This window comes from Benincasa hispida, chromosome 4, assembly GCF_009727055.1.
Source record: "Benincasa hispida cultivar B227 chromosome 4, ASM972705v1, whole genome shotgun sequence".
NCBI lineage: Eukaryota > Viridiplantae > Streptophyta > Magnoliopsida > Cucurbitales > Cucurbitaceae > Benincasa > Benincasa hispida.
Window position 1 is genome coordinate 6,147,939 of NC_052352.1, and position 18,681 is coordinate 6,166,619.

The 18,681-nt window shown below is 34.4% G+C and overlaps 3 protein-coding genes and 3 non-coding genes across 9 annotated transcripts; 5 read left to right on the plus strand and 1 right to left on the minus strand.

Annotated features, from left to right (window-relative positions):
• The first annotated feature begins 241 nt into the window (after window positions 1-241).
• LOC120075800 (uncharacterized protein At1g01500) lies at window positions 242-3,341 on the plus strand. 2 transcript variants are annotated; one of them, XM_039029475.1, is made up of 3 exons: window positions 242-1,049; window positions 1,516-2,329; window positions 2,845-3,341. In XM_039029475.1, exons 2-3 carry the CDS (start codon window positions 1,625-1,627, stop codon window positions 3,085-3,087), a joined length of 948 nt encoding a protein of 315 aa, XP_038885403.1. In that variant the 5' UTR covers window positions 242-1,049; window positions 1,516-1,624; the 3' UTR covers window positions 3,088-3,341. The 2 variants fall into 2 exon arrangements, with proteins under 2 accessions (XP_038885403.1, XP_038885402.1); XM_039029474.1 differs by having other exon boundaries at window positions 242-1,001.
• A 670-nt stretch (window positions 3,342-4,011) lies between these two features.
• Window positions 4,012-4,083, plus strand: TRNAE-UUC. The gene has a single exon. It is a non-coding gene; the product is annotated as a tRNA-Glu (tRNA).
• Window positions 4,084-4,174: 91 nt separating this feature from the next.
• Window positions 4,175-4,246, plus strand: TRNAE-UUC. The gene has a single exon. It is a non-coding gene; the product is annotated as a tRNA-Glu (tRNA).
• Window positions 4,247-4,360: 114 nt separating this feature from the next.
• On the plus strand, window positions 4,361-4,432 carry TRNAE-UUC. Its single transcript has one exon. It is a non-coding gene; the product is annotated as a tRNA-Glu (tRNA).
• A 3,902-nt stretch (window positions 4,433-8,334) lies between these two features.
• LOC120075552 (glucose-6-phosphate isomerase, cytosolic) lies at window positions 8,335-16,021 on the plus strand. Of its 3 annotated transcripts, none has more exons than XM_039029041.1 (24): window positions 8,335-8,474; window positions 8,855-8,919; window positions 8,994-9,070; window positions 9,224-9,305; window positions 9,384-9,431; window positions 9,684-9,839; window positions 9,913-10,009; window positions 10,201-10,243; window positions 10,485-10,552; window positions 10,652-10,736; window positions 11,523-11,571; window positions 12,811-12,883; window positions 12,982-13,042; window positions 13,651-13,717; window positions 13,936-13,992; window positions 14,101-14,154; window positions 14,232-14,360; window positions 14,516-14,579; window positions 14,664-14,737; window positions 14,897-14,950; window positions 15,025-15,093; window positions 15,189-15,278; window positions 15,462-15,569; window positions 15,706-16,021. In XM_039029041.1, the coding sequence occupies exons 2-24, from the start codon at window positions 8,875-8,877 to the stop codon at window positions 15,754-15,756; spliced, it is 1,701 nt and encodes a 566-aa protein (XP_038884969.1). In that variant the 5' UTR covers window positions 8,335-8,474; window positions 8,855-8,874; the 3' UTR covers window positions 15,757-16,021. The 3 variants fall into 3 exon arrangements, with proteins under 3 accessions (XP_038884969.1, XP_038884971.1, XP_038884970.1); XM_039029043.1 differs by having other exon boundaries at window positions 8,463-8,535; XM_039029042.1 differs by lacking the exon at window positions 8,335-8,474 and adding an exon at window positions 8,677-8,765.
• LOC120075554 (deoxyuridine 5'-triphosphate nucleotidohydrolase) lies at window positions 15,990-17,070 on the minus strand. The gene is made up of 3 exons (XM_039029044.1): window positions 16,718-17,070; window positions 16,533-16,624; window positions 15,990-16,439 (listed from the first exon to the last, which is right to left on the minus strand). The coding sequence occupies exons 1-3, from the start codon at window positions 17,053-17,055 to the stop codon at window positions 16,195-16,197; spliced, it is 675 nt and encodes a 224-aa protein (XP_038884972.1). The 5' UTR covers window positions 17,056-17,070; the 3' UTR covers window positions 15,990-16,194.
• Between the last annotated feature and the right edge of the window lie 1,611 nt (window positions 17,071-18,681).

An 18,681-nucleotide genomic window follows, 5' to 3' on the forward strand; every position in this document is an offset into this window, starting at 1 on the left:
AAAACTGTTAAAAATATTTACAAATATAGTAAAGTTTCATAATCTATGAATGATAGATATTATTAGACACTGGTAGACTTCTATCGATGTCTAGATTATAAAATTTTTACTATATTTATTTGGATTCGATGGGTTGTATTTTAGAAAACAGCCTGATAATGTTAAACGGTAAAAGACGGCCCATGGGCTTTCTTATATTACAAGCTTTACTAAGACGTGGCCATAAGAATGGACAACGGTCCTAACGCAATGCCACTAGCCGCGCTATGGTTCCGGTCATCGTCACCAATCTTTGAGCGTCAACGCTCTGCCCTTGCGCCAATCCGTACTCCTTGCTAATGGATAAGATCGATCTCTCCCATATTTTCCCCCATCTTCTCTTCTTTTCTTTTCTTTTCTTCAGATTTACTTCTTCTTCTCGAGTAATTTCCCATCACTTTCTTGAGGAAAACGGGTGGTTTTCGTTCTTGCTCCCACAAGCTTCTGGATTTTGTTCCCATTTTCATCATTTTCATACTTTTTCCTGTAGACCCACCTCAATGCTTTAGCTCAATTTGGATTAATAATCGTTTCTTACCGTCAGATTTCAATTGGGTGACGAGGGACCCGGTAATTTGTTTGTGTGGAGGGTACTGCCCACTTTCTCTTGGCTTGGAATCAAAAGCTTTAATCGTGTAGCTTGAAAGCGATTTGAGGACACTCTTAGCACAAGCAGAGGGATAACTATAGATATTAGTCTTTATCGAGAATTTGATTGCTGGATTTGACGTGTGAGTTTATTTTATACGTATTTATCCAACTGTGAAAAGGGGTTTTGATTTCTCTCTGTTTTTTCTTTTTATTTTATTTGTGGGTTCGATGTAATTCTGAAACAATACAGACCAAGGGTTTCTTGGCTGCTTCTATCTCGTGTGATGTGGGTTTGTTCAATTTGCTGGAGGCTGGCAGGTTCTTGGAGGAGGCGCTCAGTATAGAACTATTGTTCCAAGACGTTTTATCAGGTGAGTCAGAAGTTCAATTTGATCAAATTTTGCCAAAAAGAGATCTGGGTATTTTCTTTTTCATCAGAACTATTTGGATTTGTGACTTTGCAAGCTTTAATTCGTGGTTGGGGTGGATTCTCTTTCTGCTAACGGCTTCTGTGTATTCAAATCTGAGGAGTTTCATTTGTATTTTCTTAGTTAATCTCTCTTTCAATTAAGTGTTTGTATGTCTTTCATTAACATCCACAGATTATACGTATGCAACTGATGGAGTTCATTGCATAGTCTGCTTCTTATCCTCTTTGTTTGGATACTTGGATCTCATTCAACTTGTGTGGCCGGTTGGGTTTGCCATGTGATTTGAATTGGCCTGAATTGGAACTTCTTTTATTTTGTTTTTCACTCCCCTTAATTTAAGGGTTTCTATTGCTGGAAATTAGTTTTCTATTTATGAACTTGATTACCTGTCATTTTGGTTGGGTTTGTCAGTTTGTTTTTTATTTTAATGATCTTAGCAATGTGTATATTTCAGGGTTGAATTGAGAGACAACCTAGATTTGCCTTTTGATCTACTCTTGGATGATTCCTCCCATGTTATTGCCATTTCGATAAGTTGGGGTAGGAATTGAGCTCCTTTAACCATGGAAGGTGCTGTTGAGACACTACCAAAAGTTGAATCGATCGATAATGAACTTCAACTTGCAAGATTCTCACGTCACCAGCCTCGTGTTAAAGCGTATTCATCATCTTGGCTTGATTTGAGAGTCTTCTATGTTAGGATCAGTAATTTCCAAGTGGACAACTTGACACCCGAGTTCCTCACACTCAACCATATCCCTCTCAGCCCCGACACCCTTTTTGAGGTCAATGGTGTTAGATGTAGTAGTCACTCTGAGGGCGTCTCTTCCTCCCTGAGGAGAGATAGGGCTGATAAGAAATCAGAAGAAGTTACTTTTGTGACTACTGATAATATAAGGTTGAGTGGAAGTGTAAAGTTTGAAGTATATGACAAGGAAGATTTGATTCTTTCTGGGATTCTAGAGATGGCAAATCGTAATGGTTTATTAGGGGAATCTAAAGGCAATGCGAAGAAGTGGAACATGAGCTGCGAGTCGAAGTTAGGTGTTGGCTTCTTGAAGGGAAAGCATATGAATGGAGCTGAAACTGCTTCCCTGATAATCGAGGTTTATGTAGCTGGTAGCTTCTCTGGAAATCCTATCATCTTGACCAAAACTTTGCAGCTAAGTTCTCGGAAGAAGCAAAGTTGGAAATCCATGTTGGATGCCATACCAGAATCTGAGACACCTGAATCTAATGAAGATCGATTCTCAGAATATGATTTACAGGTACATCACTGATACTCCGGGGTTCGCCACTTGAGATTTCTGGACCCTGTGAGTTTGTTTACACAAATATTGCAAGTTCCATTAACCTTCTCCTGGTTAGATTGATTTGTTTATAGCCAAGTTAAATTTATTGTCAATCTCTATATGTATATAAACCCCATACAAAAATATCTTAATTATATCAAATGCTTGATGATATCATCCAAATCAAATTCAAGGGTATGCACCTACTTGTTGAGAAAGAAAATTTAATCCTAATTTTCATCCTGATCCAGTGTAGTTGTTAGCCTTTTCATTTTGGATTAATCATCATTTTCTGCCTACTATAATGCTATGTTGTTTGGATTTCAATCCATATTCTTCTCTACTAGCTAAATCTTTCTTGAGTTCAACTGCCTTCTTAATTTGTAATGGCAGCCCAAGTCCCGAATCGGCTAAGCTTATTTGATTATAGGGTGGTTGTGCTAATGCACTTTTGGCCTTCATATCCTCAAATATCCGTTTACTTCTTGTAGGCCACTGAATATGTAAGATACAAACGGGACATCGACAACAGTGACGACGACTACTACAACATGTACTGGAAGAGGAGAGAATATTTAGACAATGAAGATGGTGAACTCTCCTGGTTTAATGCAGGTGTGAGAGTTGGTGTTGGTATAGGGCTTGGTGTTTGTTTAGGAATTGGTGTGGGGGTTGGCTTGCTTGTCCGTACCTATCGAGCAACTACTCGAAACTTCACGAGGCGGTTCGTTTGACAAAGCCCACAGTCATTGAAGTCTCTTTTTTACCCTTATTTTTTTTTTTTTAGACTTATGTAGCTGAAATTTTGATTGTGGAAAACTTGGATGTTTAAAGAGAGTGATGGAACATTACTTGTTTATCCATTGAGAGGAACAATGTGATGATTTGATCATTTTAAGCTTTGTAATAATGTCTGTCTGCATGTGTATAGTTAGTGTGATTCTGTTGTATGGAAGCAGCAAAATGATAATTGAACTTTCTATTTCAATTCTTTTGGTGTTTCTTAGTCAACTTATAAGGACTATTCAACTTTGATTTTTCTTTTGTCATATTGAAGGGGGAATTTCAATCGTTCAACCTTTATGAAGATAAAAATTTTAAGAAATTGTATAAATAGATAGATAAGTTTACCTTTTTCTTTCTTGCATGAGAAAGATTTGCATATATAACACTAAAATATATTATAAAGCTACAATACATGTAAGTAGCATAAAAATTTAGCTGTAGAACCATTAGAAATTCTTGTAGTTGGTTTTACTCAAAACAAATATTACGTCAATTAGTGCTAGCATAAAAATTAACTGTAGAACCATTAGTTATATATATATATATATATTGCTTGAGATTTGATAGAGTTAAGCTCAATTTTAACACTAGAAAGACTTGAAACTAAAGCACTAATTGAAGAGAGAGAGAATGTGACAAGAAAAAATAAAGCATTAATAGGACTGTTTGGGATTTTAACATGAGATGGTATATTTTTACATCCTATTATCTCACCGATTTTAATTATTTGTGGGCTCATTTTCGAAACTTATTTTGTATCTCACCGTCATTTTCCTTCTTTGTTTCTTTTAAAGATTTTGCAATTACTTTTTTTTAAAAAAAATCAATTTATCTTGTTTCTTTTTGTTATATAAAGAGAACTAGCATCAACATCCGTTGTCGTCCAGCGGTTAGGATATCTGGCTTTCACCCAGGAGACCCGGGTTCGATTCCCGGCAACGGAAAAAAGTTTTTCTCCCCGTTCTTTTTTAAATATCGCATTATGCTTTAGAAGTACTTTATAAAATAATAAAATGCCGCCTTTTCTTCAAATCATCCGTTGTCGTCCAGCGGTTAGGATATCTGGCTTTCACCCAGGAGACCCGGGTTCGATTCCCGGCAACGGAAAAAATCTTTTTTCTCGTTTTTTAAATATCGCATTATACTTTAGAAGTATTTTATAAAAGAATAAAATGCCGCCTTTTCTTCTATAAAATAAAATGAAGCCCTTTCTTTCAACCATCCGTTGTCGTCCAGCGGTTAGGATATCTGGCTTTCACCCAGGAGACCCGGGTTCGATTCCCGGCAACGGAATCTTAAATTTCCTTCTTTATATTTCATTTATTTTTGTGTATTGTGTTTTTTTCTAAAAATGGACCAAGTGTATCAACATCAACGAAGTCTCAATCTTATGATATATCGCTAAAATATTTTAAAAATTAATATTAGATATGGATAATTCATCATTTGAAAACATCTTCTTTTTTTTCAAAGAAGGTTACACGAGTTGTCAATTATATGTAAAAATGTAATTTTTCAATATAGATCAACATATGTCAATTGAGTTACACGAGTTGTCAATTATACATGAAAACATGATTTTTCAATATATGTGAATGAGAGAATTTGAACGACCAATTTATTAATTACTAACATATGTCAATTGAGTTATATTCAATTTAGCTTGTGTTATATTTAATTTAGCTTAAAAAATGTTATAATAGTCCATCTGTATAAAACGATGTTATGAATATTATTATAAATGATGTGGTACGATATAAATGATAATGATTATATGTAACCTGAATTGCATCTCTCCAGATACATTCTTACATAATCAACATCTAATTATTGTTAATATTATTAATGTTCAAAAAGTGTCTAAGTTCCTAATATTTTATTTTATTTTGTCTAATAGGTCTTTAAACTTTAAAATTTATTTAGTTATTTATAAATTTAATTTAAAAATAATAATTTATCTATTAGATATGATTTAAAATGTATGTTCAATGAGAATCTAAGTTTTCAATTTCAACAGTCAAACATTATCATAAGGCTATAATACTACAGTAAACTCTATTTCAAAATCCCATTTTTCTACCGTATTTACTATTTGTTACAGTTTTTACTATTTTACCTTCATTATTTTTTTTTTTGTTACAGTATTTACTATTTATTTATCCAATTGAAATAGTTTTACACATCAAACGCATATTATTATAATCCAAACAAAAATAATCTACACCATAAAGACAAACTATTATAACTCGACTACAATAACCTAAGAGTATAATAACCAACTCTTTGCCCCAAACACCCCTAAAAAGTTTAGGTCTTGTTTTTTTTTTTTTGTTCTTTTTTTTTTCAATGTGTGCCGACTTTCTCACAATATTTTATGCATGGTTTTCATATTCCCATATAAAAAGTAGAGTTATTAGCCAACTTTTAAGAATTTTGAAATATAATATATTATAATATATATATATATATATAGTTAACAAAAGGTAGAGAAAGTAATATATGAATGTGGTATTTATAGATTTACTTTTTAAAAATAAAAGAATTAAGACCTCGTTTAGTAATCATTTGGATTTTTGTTTTTGTTTTTGTTTTTTAAAACTAAGATTATTTCATCTACATTTCTTACAACGATTTGTAATTTTCTTAAGTATAATAATTGAATTCTTAGCCAAATTAAAAAATAATAATAAATAAATAAATAAATAAATTGAAAGCTACTTTTTCTAGTTCTCAAAATTTGGCTTGGTTTTTTAAACCATTGGTGAAAAATAGATAACAAATGAAAAATTTTGGAAGTGAAAGCAATGTCCATAGACTTAATTTTTAAAAACAAAATATGTACCAAACGAGACATAAATAGTTACCAAACAACACCTCAAGGCGTGAGATGTCATCAAACAAGTAATTAAATGCATATGTTAAAAAAAAAAAACTTAGAGTGTGTTTGGGGCATGGACTATCCTAAGGTTATAATAACCACATCTTGCGTAAATACTATATTGTTTTTCTCAATTAGCTACAGTCAACACTATTTTTAAAACCCTCATTTGTTACCGTATTTGTTGTTTTTCTACAATTTTTACTATTTTATATTATCATTTTTGTATTTTTCGCTACAATGATAATTATTTCATTCTCAAACTAAAATAGTTTACACCTTGAGCACATACTATTATTATCCAAACTAAAATAATCTACACTCCAAACACAACTAGTATAACCAAACTATAATAACATAGGAATATAATAACTAATTCCTTGCCCCAAACGTCCTCTACGATGTGTTTGGGACAAGGATCATCCTAAGATTATAATAACCACCTCTCGATACAATAATACTATTTTTTAATCCCCAATTAGCTACAGTTAACACTATTTCAAAGCCTCCATTTGTTACAGTTTTTACTATTTTACCTTCATTTTTTTTATTCTCTTTTACGGTGTTTACTATTTCTTTGTCAAACTAAAATAGTTTACACCTCAAACACCTACTATTATAACCCAAATTAAAACAATCTACACTCCAAAGACAAATTATCATAACCCAACTATAATAACAAATTCCTTGCCCCAAATGCTCCATTGATTACCCAATTTTCATTAAAAGAATGTTATTTGTTTCAACCAATGGTCTTCAGATGAAAGAGACATTTATCTTGGAGCTGGAAGCGATGGTCGAAGCTTACTTGGGTTAGTCTCTCCTTTTCTATTTTGATCCCAATCGTGGGAGAGGTGGTTGGAAAGCCCCTAATGAGGGCCTTTGGAAGTTAAATGTCGATGCGATGTGGTCGGACTCTAGGCAATATGGGGGGTTTCGGCCGAATTTGCGGGTTACCTTGGATTCCTAAATTTGGGTGGTTGTAAGCATATCGATCATAATTAGGGGTCAAGGTGCTGGAGGCTAGGGGTGTACATGGGTTTGATTGGGTTGGGTTAAAGGTGTTTTTAAGATTAACCCATAATTCCGGGTTGGTTGGGTTGATAACCAAATGATCCAAATAAAAGTCTCCAACCCAACTCAACCCAATCCTTAAATTTTGGAATGGGTTGTCGGATTATAACTTTTTTTTTTTATTTTTTAATTAAAAATATGTAAATTAATATCTAACACATGACTAATAACTAAAGTCTCAAAATTCAAATGTTAAATACCAAACATATATGATATTTCAAGACAAATATCATGACAATTTTTTTTTAAAAAAATAAAAGGTCACACATTAATCCGTACAAAGTAATCAAACTTTAAATATATATATATATATATTGGGTTGGGTTGAGTTGAGTCAACCCAAAATTTTGTTTAACCAACCCACGATCAAACCCAATAAAAATAGAAAAAGTTTAACTCAACACAAACTTTATATTTTGTGTTGGGTAATCTGGATTGTTTGGCTTGTTGGGTTATTTGAACACCCCTACTGAAAACGAAAGCAATGGTAGAAGGCTTGTTCGAGGTTTGTAGGCATTGGAAGGGACAAAATCTTTCGATGGTGGTTGAATCTGATTCTTTTGATGTGGTTAATTTGCTGAACCATCAAGACAGTGATTTGTCTGAGGTTGATCATTTTATGGGGGAGAATCTTAATCTTGCTGAATCTGTCAATATATGTAATTTTTGTAAGGTTTCTAGAGAGGAGAACAAAGTGACTCACTAATTTTGCTTACTCGGCATCTTCTTTGGTCTAGAAAGACTCTTTTCTAACATCTATTCTTTCTCTTATTCTTGAATGAGAGTGATTGGTTTATGTTGTTTGCTTTAAAAAAAAAAAAAAAAAAATCAATGACCCAAAGACCGAATCTTTATATCTCTTTTAACAATTTAAAAAAAATAGAATAGCACGAAAAAAAAAAAATTTTAAAAAAAAAAAAGAAAAAAAGAAAAAAAAAGAAAGATATCATCGGTAACATAAAATATAATCTTCACTCTTCTTCCAAAATTCAATCAAGCATTTTTGCAAGATGACTAATAATCTAAGCATTTCTCAACATCGAGTACTTTTTGTAGGTATTTCTTATAATTTGCGAAACTTAATTTGAATTGGTTCATAGGTTCATAATATTAAGCAAGCTCACTATTTGCTTCAAACGTGTTTTAAGATGGTATTGGATTCGGATCCGCATCAAATTGATGCCCTGGCTCATAGCGAAAACTAGCACCGGCCACGCGCTCCTCCTCACGTGACCTCACAACGCCGATCTCACGTGGCACTTCCGACCCGAAGCCCACAGACCTCCACTCATCACTTCCCATGGTTTTCGCTCAAAATTTCTGCCTTTTCAATTCGCATCACCGTAATCTCCGAATACAACATTTTCTTCTTCTCTCGCACAGGTGATTTCAACTTTCTTCATCTCTTTCAATCTCGGATTTCCAGCTCGGAATCGAACCTAATGTTTGTTTCCTCTTTTTCTGTTATCGTCGTATATCTTTACATATTCCAATCCTCTTTTCTTCTTTTTCTTTTCCGAATAAGAATCTCTCCCTATCTATGCTACATCAATGTCTCGATTCCTCTACTTGCTATTTCATCCCGGATTTTTTATGAATAAGTTTGGTTTTCTGAATCCTATGCTCTACTTTGGGTGGTTTTGGGATTTGAATGCTCTGTAGTTGTCAAATCTTGTGAGAACTGTCAACAGAAGGGGAAAAAAATCTTGAATTTTCTATTTTCTGTAGCTAGGTTTACTACTGAAATTACGAATCTGTTGCAGGTGATTTCTGATTGTTTGAAATGGCTTCTCTAATCTCTGACACCGAGGCATGGAAGAATCTGAAGGTATTTGGATTGGAGTGAAGTTGAATTTAGCTTCTTATGTGGTATCATAATGCTGAAGGTTATCTTGGCTGCAGGCTCATGTTGGGGACATTAACAAGACCCATCTGCGTGATTTGATGAGCGATGCTGCCAGATGCAATTCCTTGATGGTGTATGATGCTCTTAGTTTTTTTTTTCTTTTTTTTCTTTTTGTTTCCTTGAGTCTTTTGTTCATATTCATGCCATCTCTTGGTTCTACCTAATTGTGCTTGACATGCTTTAATTTGATAACACCGTTTCATTGATGATGCTAATTTTTTGTTAGTGAGTATGATGGCATATTGTTGGATTATTCACGACAACGTGCCACCTTTGAAACCATTGGAAAACTCTTCAAATTGGCAGAGGTGGGTTTTGTTCGCTGTTATTACTATGTAGTGGAAATTGTTGTTTTCTGATATCTTTTTCCCTTTTGTCCAATTTAGGCGGCAAATCTCAAGGAAAAAATTAATCGGATGTACAATGGGGAACATGTAAGTGCAGGTTTTCTATGCTTGACCAGTTCGTGTGAAAATTTTTGTGCAATCAAAAGTAATGATCTCGTCCAGTAATCTTCTTTTCTTCAGGAAGGAAATGTTGGCATTTTATATATTTATTTCTGAATGAAAAAGTAGTTAAGCTCTTCTCTGCCTTGTTGAAGAGTGTAAAATCTGTATCATCAAGAATTTGACACTGCAAAAATAGAAGATAACTGTTCTTTCCATCCTCATTTTTGTGGCCCATAGATAAACAGCACAGAAAATAGGGCAGTCCTGCATGTTGCTCTTCGTGCTTCAAGAGATGCAACAATACAGAGTAACGGAAAAAATGTTGTGCCTGATGTTTGGAACGTTCTTGATAAGATTCAGGATTTCTCTGAGAAAGTTCGCAATGGTTCTTGGGTAAATCTCTGCTCCTTATTATTCATTGGCTCTAATACCCTTTGCACTTCTAATACTTCGCAAGTTTTGGTAGGTTGGAGCCACAGGAAAACCTCTGAAGGATGTTGTCGCTATTGGCATTGGTGGCAGCTTCTTGGGGCCTCTGTTTGTGCACACTGCACTTCAAACAGGTTGAGAAAATATTTATTCTTCTTATCTATATGTATTATTGTAGTCCATTGAGTAGAGTTATCTCTAAAGTCAAGACTCATTCAATTAGTTTCTTTGAGTAGAATCATCTCCTAAGGCTTTACTCATTCAATTGGTTCCTTTCACTCATTTTCAACATGAGCCTGTAGCTTATTTTCAATGGTATTTTCAGATCCAGAGGCTATTAAGTCTGCAGAAGGACGTCAATTGCGTTTGTAAGTACTCTGTGACACTTCCTCCGTCAATGAAACAATGAAGCAATCTACTTTAGAAAACCTGGAATTTCATCTTATTGGAAAAGTTGTAAAAGGAGTAGGAATATTCAGAAACTATAAGAGTTCAACTATTCAATAGATGAATGATTAGATTTAAGATTTGTGGTTGTGGATTTTCACCATTTTGTGCTACTGGGAATCAGACTGAAAGAGTTCATCATTTTCTATGCTTTGTTTGCAGTCTTGCTAATGTGGATCCCATTGATGTCGCGAGAAATATCACCGGTTTAAACCCTGAAACTACTTTGGGTAGGCTGTTTATTTTTTGTCAAGAGCATTTTCATTCAAACTTCTTCTCTTCATAGGTACCTTCTTTTTTTTGTTTTTACTTATTGAATATGCTTGCAGTTGTGGTGGTTTCAAAGACTTTTACCACTGCTGAAACTATGTTAAATGCCCGAACACTTAGGGAATGGATTTCTGCGGCTCTTGGGTTAGTAATCATCTACAATATTATTGTTAAGGTTGTTTTGGCATCTCTACTTCATACAGGCATTGAATGGTATTCGCTTTGCAAATAGATTTGTGAGGTTGACATAGCAAAGAGATAAGCTAACTTTATAGAAGGTTGACTAACTTGAGCAAACAATTAATTACCTAAGATAGTTAATAAATTAAGCCATGTGACTTACAAGTTACAAATGTAAGCCAAGAGTCATAGAGGAAAAAACAAAAGAATGTAAAAATACTAAGGTACATTGAGATGAGTTCATCCAGGAATTTGAGTTTATTGGGATGCTCATTCATTCTTTCTTACCGCAGTTTTAAGATGTAAAATGTTGGAGAGCTTTTTTTGTGCTTGTTCTTTGAGTCTCCTTCTAAATTGTGTGTCGACTGTTGAGTCATGTTTTTGTGCTTGCTTCAGTCCACATAATTGTTTGTGGAGTTTTCATATTGTTGAGTCAAGTATTTTTGTGTTTCTTCAAGTCTAGTGCTAAACTGTTTGGGGATTTGTCATATTGTTGAGTCTCGTGCATATAATTTGCTATAATTTGCATCAGTTATTGGGTATATTAAAGATGAAAATTGATAATTTTTTATGTTTTTTATCGGTCAGTTATTCACAAATCACCTATCTATTTTGGTGTATTTTTAAATGGTTTTGAACATTTGACAAATTGAGACAAAATTTCTTTTCCCCGATTTCACGGGGATAGAGTATCATTTTGTTATTTCTCATGGATAAAAGCTAGAATATGACAAATTTCTTCAATCCCAGGCCTTCAGCTGTTGCAAAGCATATGGTAGCAGTTAGCACAAACCTCCCGGTATTATCATCTTTTTTATCCTTCGTATTTTTGATGTGGCCTCCATGCCTGATAACTTGAATGTTTATTCTTCTCAGACATTTTTTTAGTCGAAGCACTACAGCTTTTGGGGATAAATGTTCATGTTGTCCCATTTTTGTGCATATCCATACATGCAGTCTTTACATTAAAATAAATTTAAGTTGGCAGCTTAGCTAACCTCAATTTGTGGAAATTTTATATTCATACTTTCAGCCTCCAAGCTTGATTAAAGGACTCCTTCCCCCTCAGCTACTTGGTTAGCATCCTAGGGAGTACATGTTTTAGTTTTAGTTAGAGGTTGTTTGGGAGGCTGGAATGTAATTTGGATTACTGAGAATCTAAGGGGTGTTGGAATGAGGGCTGTTGGAATGAGTGAGGAATCGAGAGCGGAACGGAAATGAGATTGTGAAGTGTGAAAACGGTAGGAAAGAGGGTTGAGTTGAAAACTGTGAAACGAAATGAGTTTGGTATTACAAATTGAGCCCAAGATGCTCAATCCAAACATGGGCGTTGTATTGCATTACATTACAAACTCATTTCATTACAGCCCCTCAAACAGCCCCTTACATGGGCTTTGGATTACATTACATTACAAACTCATTTCATTACAGCCCCTCAAACAGCCCCTTACATGGGCTTTGGATTACATTACATTACAAACTCATTTCATTACAGCCCCTCAAACAGCCCCTTACATGGGCTTTGGATTACATTACATTACAAACTCATTTCATTACAGCTCCCTCAAACAACCCCTTAATATTTTGTCAAGTGAGAAATGTATTCTTTTGGAGCTTAAGCTTGATGTGAAAATTAAGTGTGGGCTTCAGTGAGGTGAGCCATAATATCTAAAATATATGTAAGAAAAGACTAATAGCTCAAGAATGAGTTAGAGAAAATTGCTAAAGATGTGAGCTTTATATAAGACATTGTGTTTAAAATATTCACCTCAACCAACAATCTAAGCATAGCTCAGTGGATAAGAAATCAATTATCATCTCAAAAGTCGATGGTTTGATCCCTGCCTAGCAATTATTAAACTGGAAAAATATTCACCTCAGCAGCTTTCTTTCAAATTTTAGAAAAGGAGTGGAAAGAAAGAAAGCAAAAAAAAAAACAAAAAAAAACAGGGCATTTGTGGAATTGGTTTGGTTCCATGGATAAACATTTGTGGCTTTGCCACTTGCAGTATACTAACCAGTAGATTTGTTGATGCAGCTTGTGGAGAAGTTTGGAATTGATCCTAATAATGCTTTTGCATTCTGGGACTGGGTTGGTGGACGGTATAGTGGTAAACATTTCTTGCTCATTTGAAATTCTTCTGTGGCTTTATGTTGGCTATCCCATAAGTCACAATGAAACAGTTGAAAATGTGAAGTTCAATTGCAGTTTGCAGTGCTGTAGGAGTGTTGCCTTTGTCCCTTCAATATGGCTTCGCAGTTGTTGAGAAGTATGGTTCCTTGTTATTCTAACATGTAGTTTTACTTTTTGTTAACTCAACATGGATAATATTGTGTGTAAGGTGGAAACCAACCATACATCCTTCAAGTTGTTTCTGTGTTTGTTTAGTAAATGTACACAGTTAGAATTAGATGGAAAATGTGTTAGTTATAACAAAAATGGACGGAAAATAGTTTAGATCTATGTTCATAATGAAGAGTTTCATTGCTATATTTCCAACAAGTGTTGCCCATGTTTTATTTTTCAGATGTTGACTCGACTGAATTCCTAATTTGGTATACTTGAAAGAAGTATAAGTCAATCATAATTAATTTGATTTGGATTTTTTCCCTAAAGTCAATCAATCTGCAGTGTCAGTACCTTTATTAAGATCAAACACTTCAATCAAGTTTAGCTTACAACAGTTGGATCTATAATGAAAGACAACAAAAGAAAGAATGAAATCTTTTGAACTTGTTCTGAAATTTAGTATACTGGTTGCTAAAGTCCTGTAATAAGTACAAGAACATATATTGTTTTCTGATCTAAAAAGAAAATATATTCTATTAATCTTTTTCAAGTTTGAGATGTCTAAGATGATGCATTTCTTGCCTACAGATTCTTGAAGGGAGCTTCAAGCATTGACCAGCATTTCTACTCCTCTCCTTTTGAGAAAAACATTCCAGTAAGTTTGGGTGAAGCTAAACAAAGTTGTTAACATTTTGCCATCGATAAATTCCCTCTGCTTTCCTCATTCTTCTCTCTTTCTATGCTGTGGTTTCTATTTCTTTTAGTTTTGGATGTATTTATTTCTGTATGTATTTGGTCAGAAGCTGTACATTTTCTTGTCTACACTATAGTCATGCATTTCCTAACATTTTAACAATATCATAATTTCTTCAGGTGCTTTTGGGATTGTTGAGTGTATGGAACGTTTCTTTTCTTGGGCATGCTGCGAGAGTAAGTTCTTGTGATCTTGTTTGTAGGGTTTGGGAGAATATCTCTGTTTTGAAGTTTTAGTTCTCTCTTGTTCTTTTCTCAATTCTAATAACATCTATTACTTCCCAGGCCATCTTACCTTATTCCCAGGCTTTGGAGAAGTTTGCTCCACACATTCAACAGGCATGCAGCTAAAACTCTTCTTTGTGTAACTTTTTCCGCACCACTAAATTCTAAATGCTCATTCCACTGTACTCTAGGTTAGCATGGAGAGTAATGGCAAGGGCGTTTCAATTGATGGGGTTCCACTCCCTTTTGAGGCTGGAGAAATAGACTTTGGGGAACCTGGAACCAACGGCCAACACAGTTTTTACCAATTAATTCACCAAGTATGTATGACTATTTAATTATGCCCCAAGTACACATATGGATCTTGTTTAACGGTAAATGCTACTTTATGACCAGGGAGATTGTTAGTTCTGTCAGTTATTGCTATAAATTGATTGCTAGTTTTTCTGAACTATTTCTTTTTCTAAAATTCCAGGGACGTGTTATTCCTTGTGATTTTATTGGTGTTGTAAAGAGCCAGCAACCCGTTTACTTAAAAGGTATTTTATTCGTCAACCTATGATCATAAGAAAGCCAGAGTGTGTGTTTTTTCTTGCATATCTAATTTTCCATTTGTCACACAGGTGAGGTTGTGAGTAATCATGATGAACTCATGTCTAACTTCTTTGCACAGCCAGATGCCTTAGCCTATGGGAAGGTCAGTTTTTACACAATTCAATGAAAACTCTGAAAAAGAACCATCTTCTATCATTACAATGATATGCATTGAAAACACTATGATCGTATTGTTTTTCTCCCTCCCCCGTTTTTGGGAAATTGAGTGATAACATATCGTGTTCATCCTGTGAACTAATAGACACCAGAGCAATTGCACAAGGAGAATGTTCCAGAGCATCTTATTTCCCACAAGGTTACACATTGATCTTTACTGCTATCTATTCTTTTGGATGGATTCAACAACCTAACTTTATTCTTTCCCCTCAGACATTTTCTGGCAATCGGCCTTCTCTCAGTATTCTTCTTCCATCATTAAATGCTTACAACATTGGTCAGGTGTGTAATCTGTTTCAAAATACCCTCTTTTTGAAGTTTCTTCGTTCAACCTATTTGCACTTATGATGCCATGACTAATTATATTTAATCCACAGTTGTTAGCAATTTATGAACATAGAATTGCTGTAGAAGGTTTTGTTTGGGGCATCAATTCTTTTGACCAGTGGGGTGTTGAACTGGGCAAGGTATGCTTTTCTAGGATCATTCCCCTCCACCCTCACAATAAACATGAAAAGTACTGAATGATTCAGCTTCGACATGTTTTTCCCTTTCCTTTTTTGTTCCATTTCTTGAGTTGCCATTTAGCGATGCTTCAGTGGGTTTGGTTTTATCGATACTGATATACATTATGTCATATGTGAATGCAGTCACTTGCAACCCAGGTTCGAAAACAACTCAATGCATCTAGAACAAAGGGAGAACCAATTGAAGGCTTTAACCACAGTACAACAACATTGTTGAAAAGATATCTAGGGGTATGTTTGATTGTTCACAATTATCAAGAATTTAGGGTTATGATTTTTTTTAGTGGTGAAGATGGCGTCTCTTGAATGCTCATTATTAGGATTGCCCTTACTGCCTATCTTATGATTTTGTTGGTGTCTTTTGCAGGCAAGTTCGGATGTCCCAGCTGATCTTCCTACTCTTCTACCCAGAATTTAACTATTGCTGATGGCCAAGAATTTTGATATCAAATAACATAAACCATCTCATATATTTTCCTCCCCTCTTGCTCTTTTTTTAACTACTTTAATTGTGTATTTTTATGCTGAGTGGCTTATCTTTAAATTATGCCCCAACTTCTAATAAGCAAAATTTTTCTACATTATGCAATATGTACTATTCCAGAGCCCACCATGATGGGGAACAGTTGAATCTGCAGCCAGGCTTTCAAATGAAATAAATTGTCGAACATTTGATTGCTTCACTTCAATTATAATGGCCTTCCCCCCCTTGTATCTGAAATTTTGATAATTCGTTGATTGAAGTAGCGGGATACAAAACAAAGTTCTCGTTCCTAATAACATATGTTCAACAAAAAGTCTGATATAGTTTTGAGATGCAACAAAATGGGGAAAAGAACTAAAAATCCGCCATTTTTCAAACACCTGTAGATCCAAAGCCAGCTTCACCTCGCAGAGTGGAATCCAAATCCTCGACTTCCCTCACCTCCGGCGTCACTATTTTCTCAAGAATTAGCTGCGCAATCCTGTCGCCCGCTTTCACCTCAAAATCCACATCGGAGTGATTGAACAATATCACTCCCACGGGGCCTCTATAATCAGCATCTATCACACCCGCACCAACGTCGATCGCATGCTTCAAAGCCAGGCCCGATCGTGGTGCTGCAAAAGAGCCAAAATGTTTCAATATCAACTCCAGAAAACGGCAAACATGCAAGATGGAAGGTACGTAAATAGATTAGATGAAAGAAATACCAATCCGAGCGTAGGTTCCTTCCGGAATCGCGATGCTCAAATCAGTCGGCACCAAAACTCTTCCTCGAGCAGGGACCTTCATCTCTATTGCACTGAATTATTAACTTGCAAAAGTATGATAAGTAACTAGAACTGAAATTTCCTGCATTAGTTCATGGAGATTAACAGAATCTCAGAGGACTCACCTGGAAAGATCGTAACCAGCAGAGAGAGCGGAGGCTCGCAATGGCAAAATGGCTTTCTCGGACAACTTCTTGACTCTGAGAAGCGTCGATGAATGGCTAACATTTTCAGATTCACCGTTCTCGTGAGTAAGCTTTTGTACCTTGGGCGACCGCAGTGATTCATTAACTTCTGAGGTGCCGTTCTGCGCCATTTTTAGGGTTTGAGATAAATTGGAATTATTAACCCTGAAATAGATGTAGTTCGGTGTAAGGATAGAGGTAGATGAATCGAGTTTATATAGAGGAAGACTGGAGAGAAATGTTCCACTGTCGATAATGGCGCCAAATTTTCCCGCCATTTTCCTGCACCATATGTAGTGTTACTGCAACCATACGGCGACTATGTCGGGTGCAAACGGATCGGGTTAGCGGCTAGAAGTCGACCCGACTCAACGGTGTTTCGGGTCTGTGTTATTATTATTAGTATTATTTTAAAAAAAATAACACCCCGTTTATAATTTCTAGGTTAAAAATCATTTTTAGTCCATAAACTTTCATATAGGTAATAATTTAGTCTCTAAATTTTTGTTTGTAATGATATAAATTGGGGGTGTATATGGGTCGAGTTGAGGGGGTTTTTTGGACCAATCCGAAAATTCAGATTGGTTGGATTGGCAACTCAAAAAACCCAAATAAAGTTTCTAACCCACCCCAACTCTTAATATTCAAGTTGGTTTGGGTTGTCGGATTATAACTTTTTTTTTTTATCTTTTTAATTAAAAGTATGTAACTTTATATACAACACATGACTAATAACTAAAATCTTATAAAATTCAATTCCTAAATACCAAATATGTAAGATATTTATTATAAACTTTAAATAAAGATAAATTATTACTTAAATAAAAGTTGAGTGGTTAAAAGTGATTTTTAATCTCAAAATTGTGAACAGAGTAAACAAATACTAATAATAATAACACGACCCGAAACACCGTTGAGTTGGGTCGATTTCTGGCCACTAACTCGATCCGTTTGCACCCTGCATAGTCGCCGTATGATTGCAGTAGCACTAGATATGGTGCAGCGAAATGGCGGGAAAATTTGGCGCCATTATCGACAATGGAACATTTCTCTCCATTCTTAGCCTTCCTCTATATAAACTTGATTCATCTACCTCTATCCTTACACCGAACTACATCTATTTCAAGTTTATTCTCAAACCCTTGCATCTAATTCTTTTTTAAGTTAAGGGATAAAATTGTTACGGTAAAGATTAAATTGTTATATAAGTGAAAGTTTAGAGATTAAATTGTTATGAACTAAATTGTTATTTTTACGAAAATTTATGGACCAAAAGTGTTTTTTAGTCTAATTTTTACTAATTTGGAGAAGCATTGTTATTATTATGTTTAGATACTAATTTGGCCTATGTACTTTAAAATGTTCATTTTTATTCCTATACTTTTGAATTTTGATCATTTTGGTTTTGTACTTTCAAAAATTGATCATTTTTGTCCCTTAATTTTCATTTTTATTTCATTTTTAAAGGATCAGATGGATACTTTTTTAAAAAAAAAAAAAAATCAAGAACTAAAATGAATCAAAATTGAAAGTAGAAATACCAAAATGAACATTTGAAAGTACGGAGACTAGAATGTTTAGAGTTTGTCTGTCGAGTTTATATATTTGTAGAGTTCATATGTGAGTATAGAATTATTTAGTATGAGTTCATATATTTGTGTTTATGGTACAAAGTTGAATTCGTATGTCTGAGTATCTGATGCGATTTCTTTAACTTTAAATAATATATTTTTATGATTACTATTTTTGTTTTAAAATTTTCTTATTCAATAATTCTACCAATTTTTGAGTTGAATAAAATATGAATTACAATTTTTTTTTTTAATTTTTAAAATCCTTCTTTATTTATTTATTTCTTTCTTTATTTTTTGGGCAATGAATAACAATTAACCCATTAAATTTTT

Bases quoted from the DNA above. Each gene is read 5' to 3' on its own strand.
- LOC120075800 (XM_039029475.1), top strand. From the start codon at position 1,625: ATGGAAGGTGCTGTTGAGACACTACCAAAAGTTGAATCGATCGATAAT. The intron at 2,330-2,844 runs GTACATCACTGA...TACTTCTTGTAG, and splicing joins TCTCAGAATATGATTTACAG to GCCACTGAATATGTAAGATA.
- LOC120075552 (XM_039029041.1), top strand. From the start codon at position 8,875: ATGGCTTCTCTAATCTCTGACACCGAGGCATGGAAGAATCTGAAG. The intron at 14,361-14,515 runs GTATGTATGACT...CTAAAATTCCAG, and splicing joins TTTACCAATTAATTCACCAA to GGACGTGTTATTCCTTGTGA. The intron at 14,951-15,024 runs GTTACACATTGA...CTTTCCCCTCAG, and splicing joins AGCATCTTATTTCCCACAAG to ACATTTTCTGGCAATCGGCC.
- LOC120075554 (XM_039029044.1), bottom strand. From the start codon at position 17,055: ATGGCGGGAAAATTTGGCGCCATTATCGACAGTGGAACATTTCTCTCC. The intron at 16,625-16,717 runs GTGAGTCCTCTG...TTAATAATTCAG, and splicing joins GCTGGTTACGATCTTTCCAG to TGCAATAGAGATGAAGGTCC. The intron at 16,440-16,532 runs GTATTTCTTTCA...GCTCTTTTGCAG, and splicing joins AGGAACCTACGCTCGGATTG to CACCACGATCGGGCCTGGCT.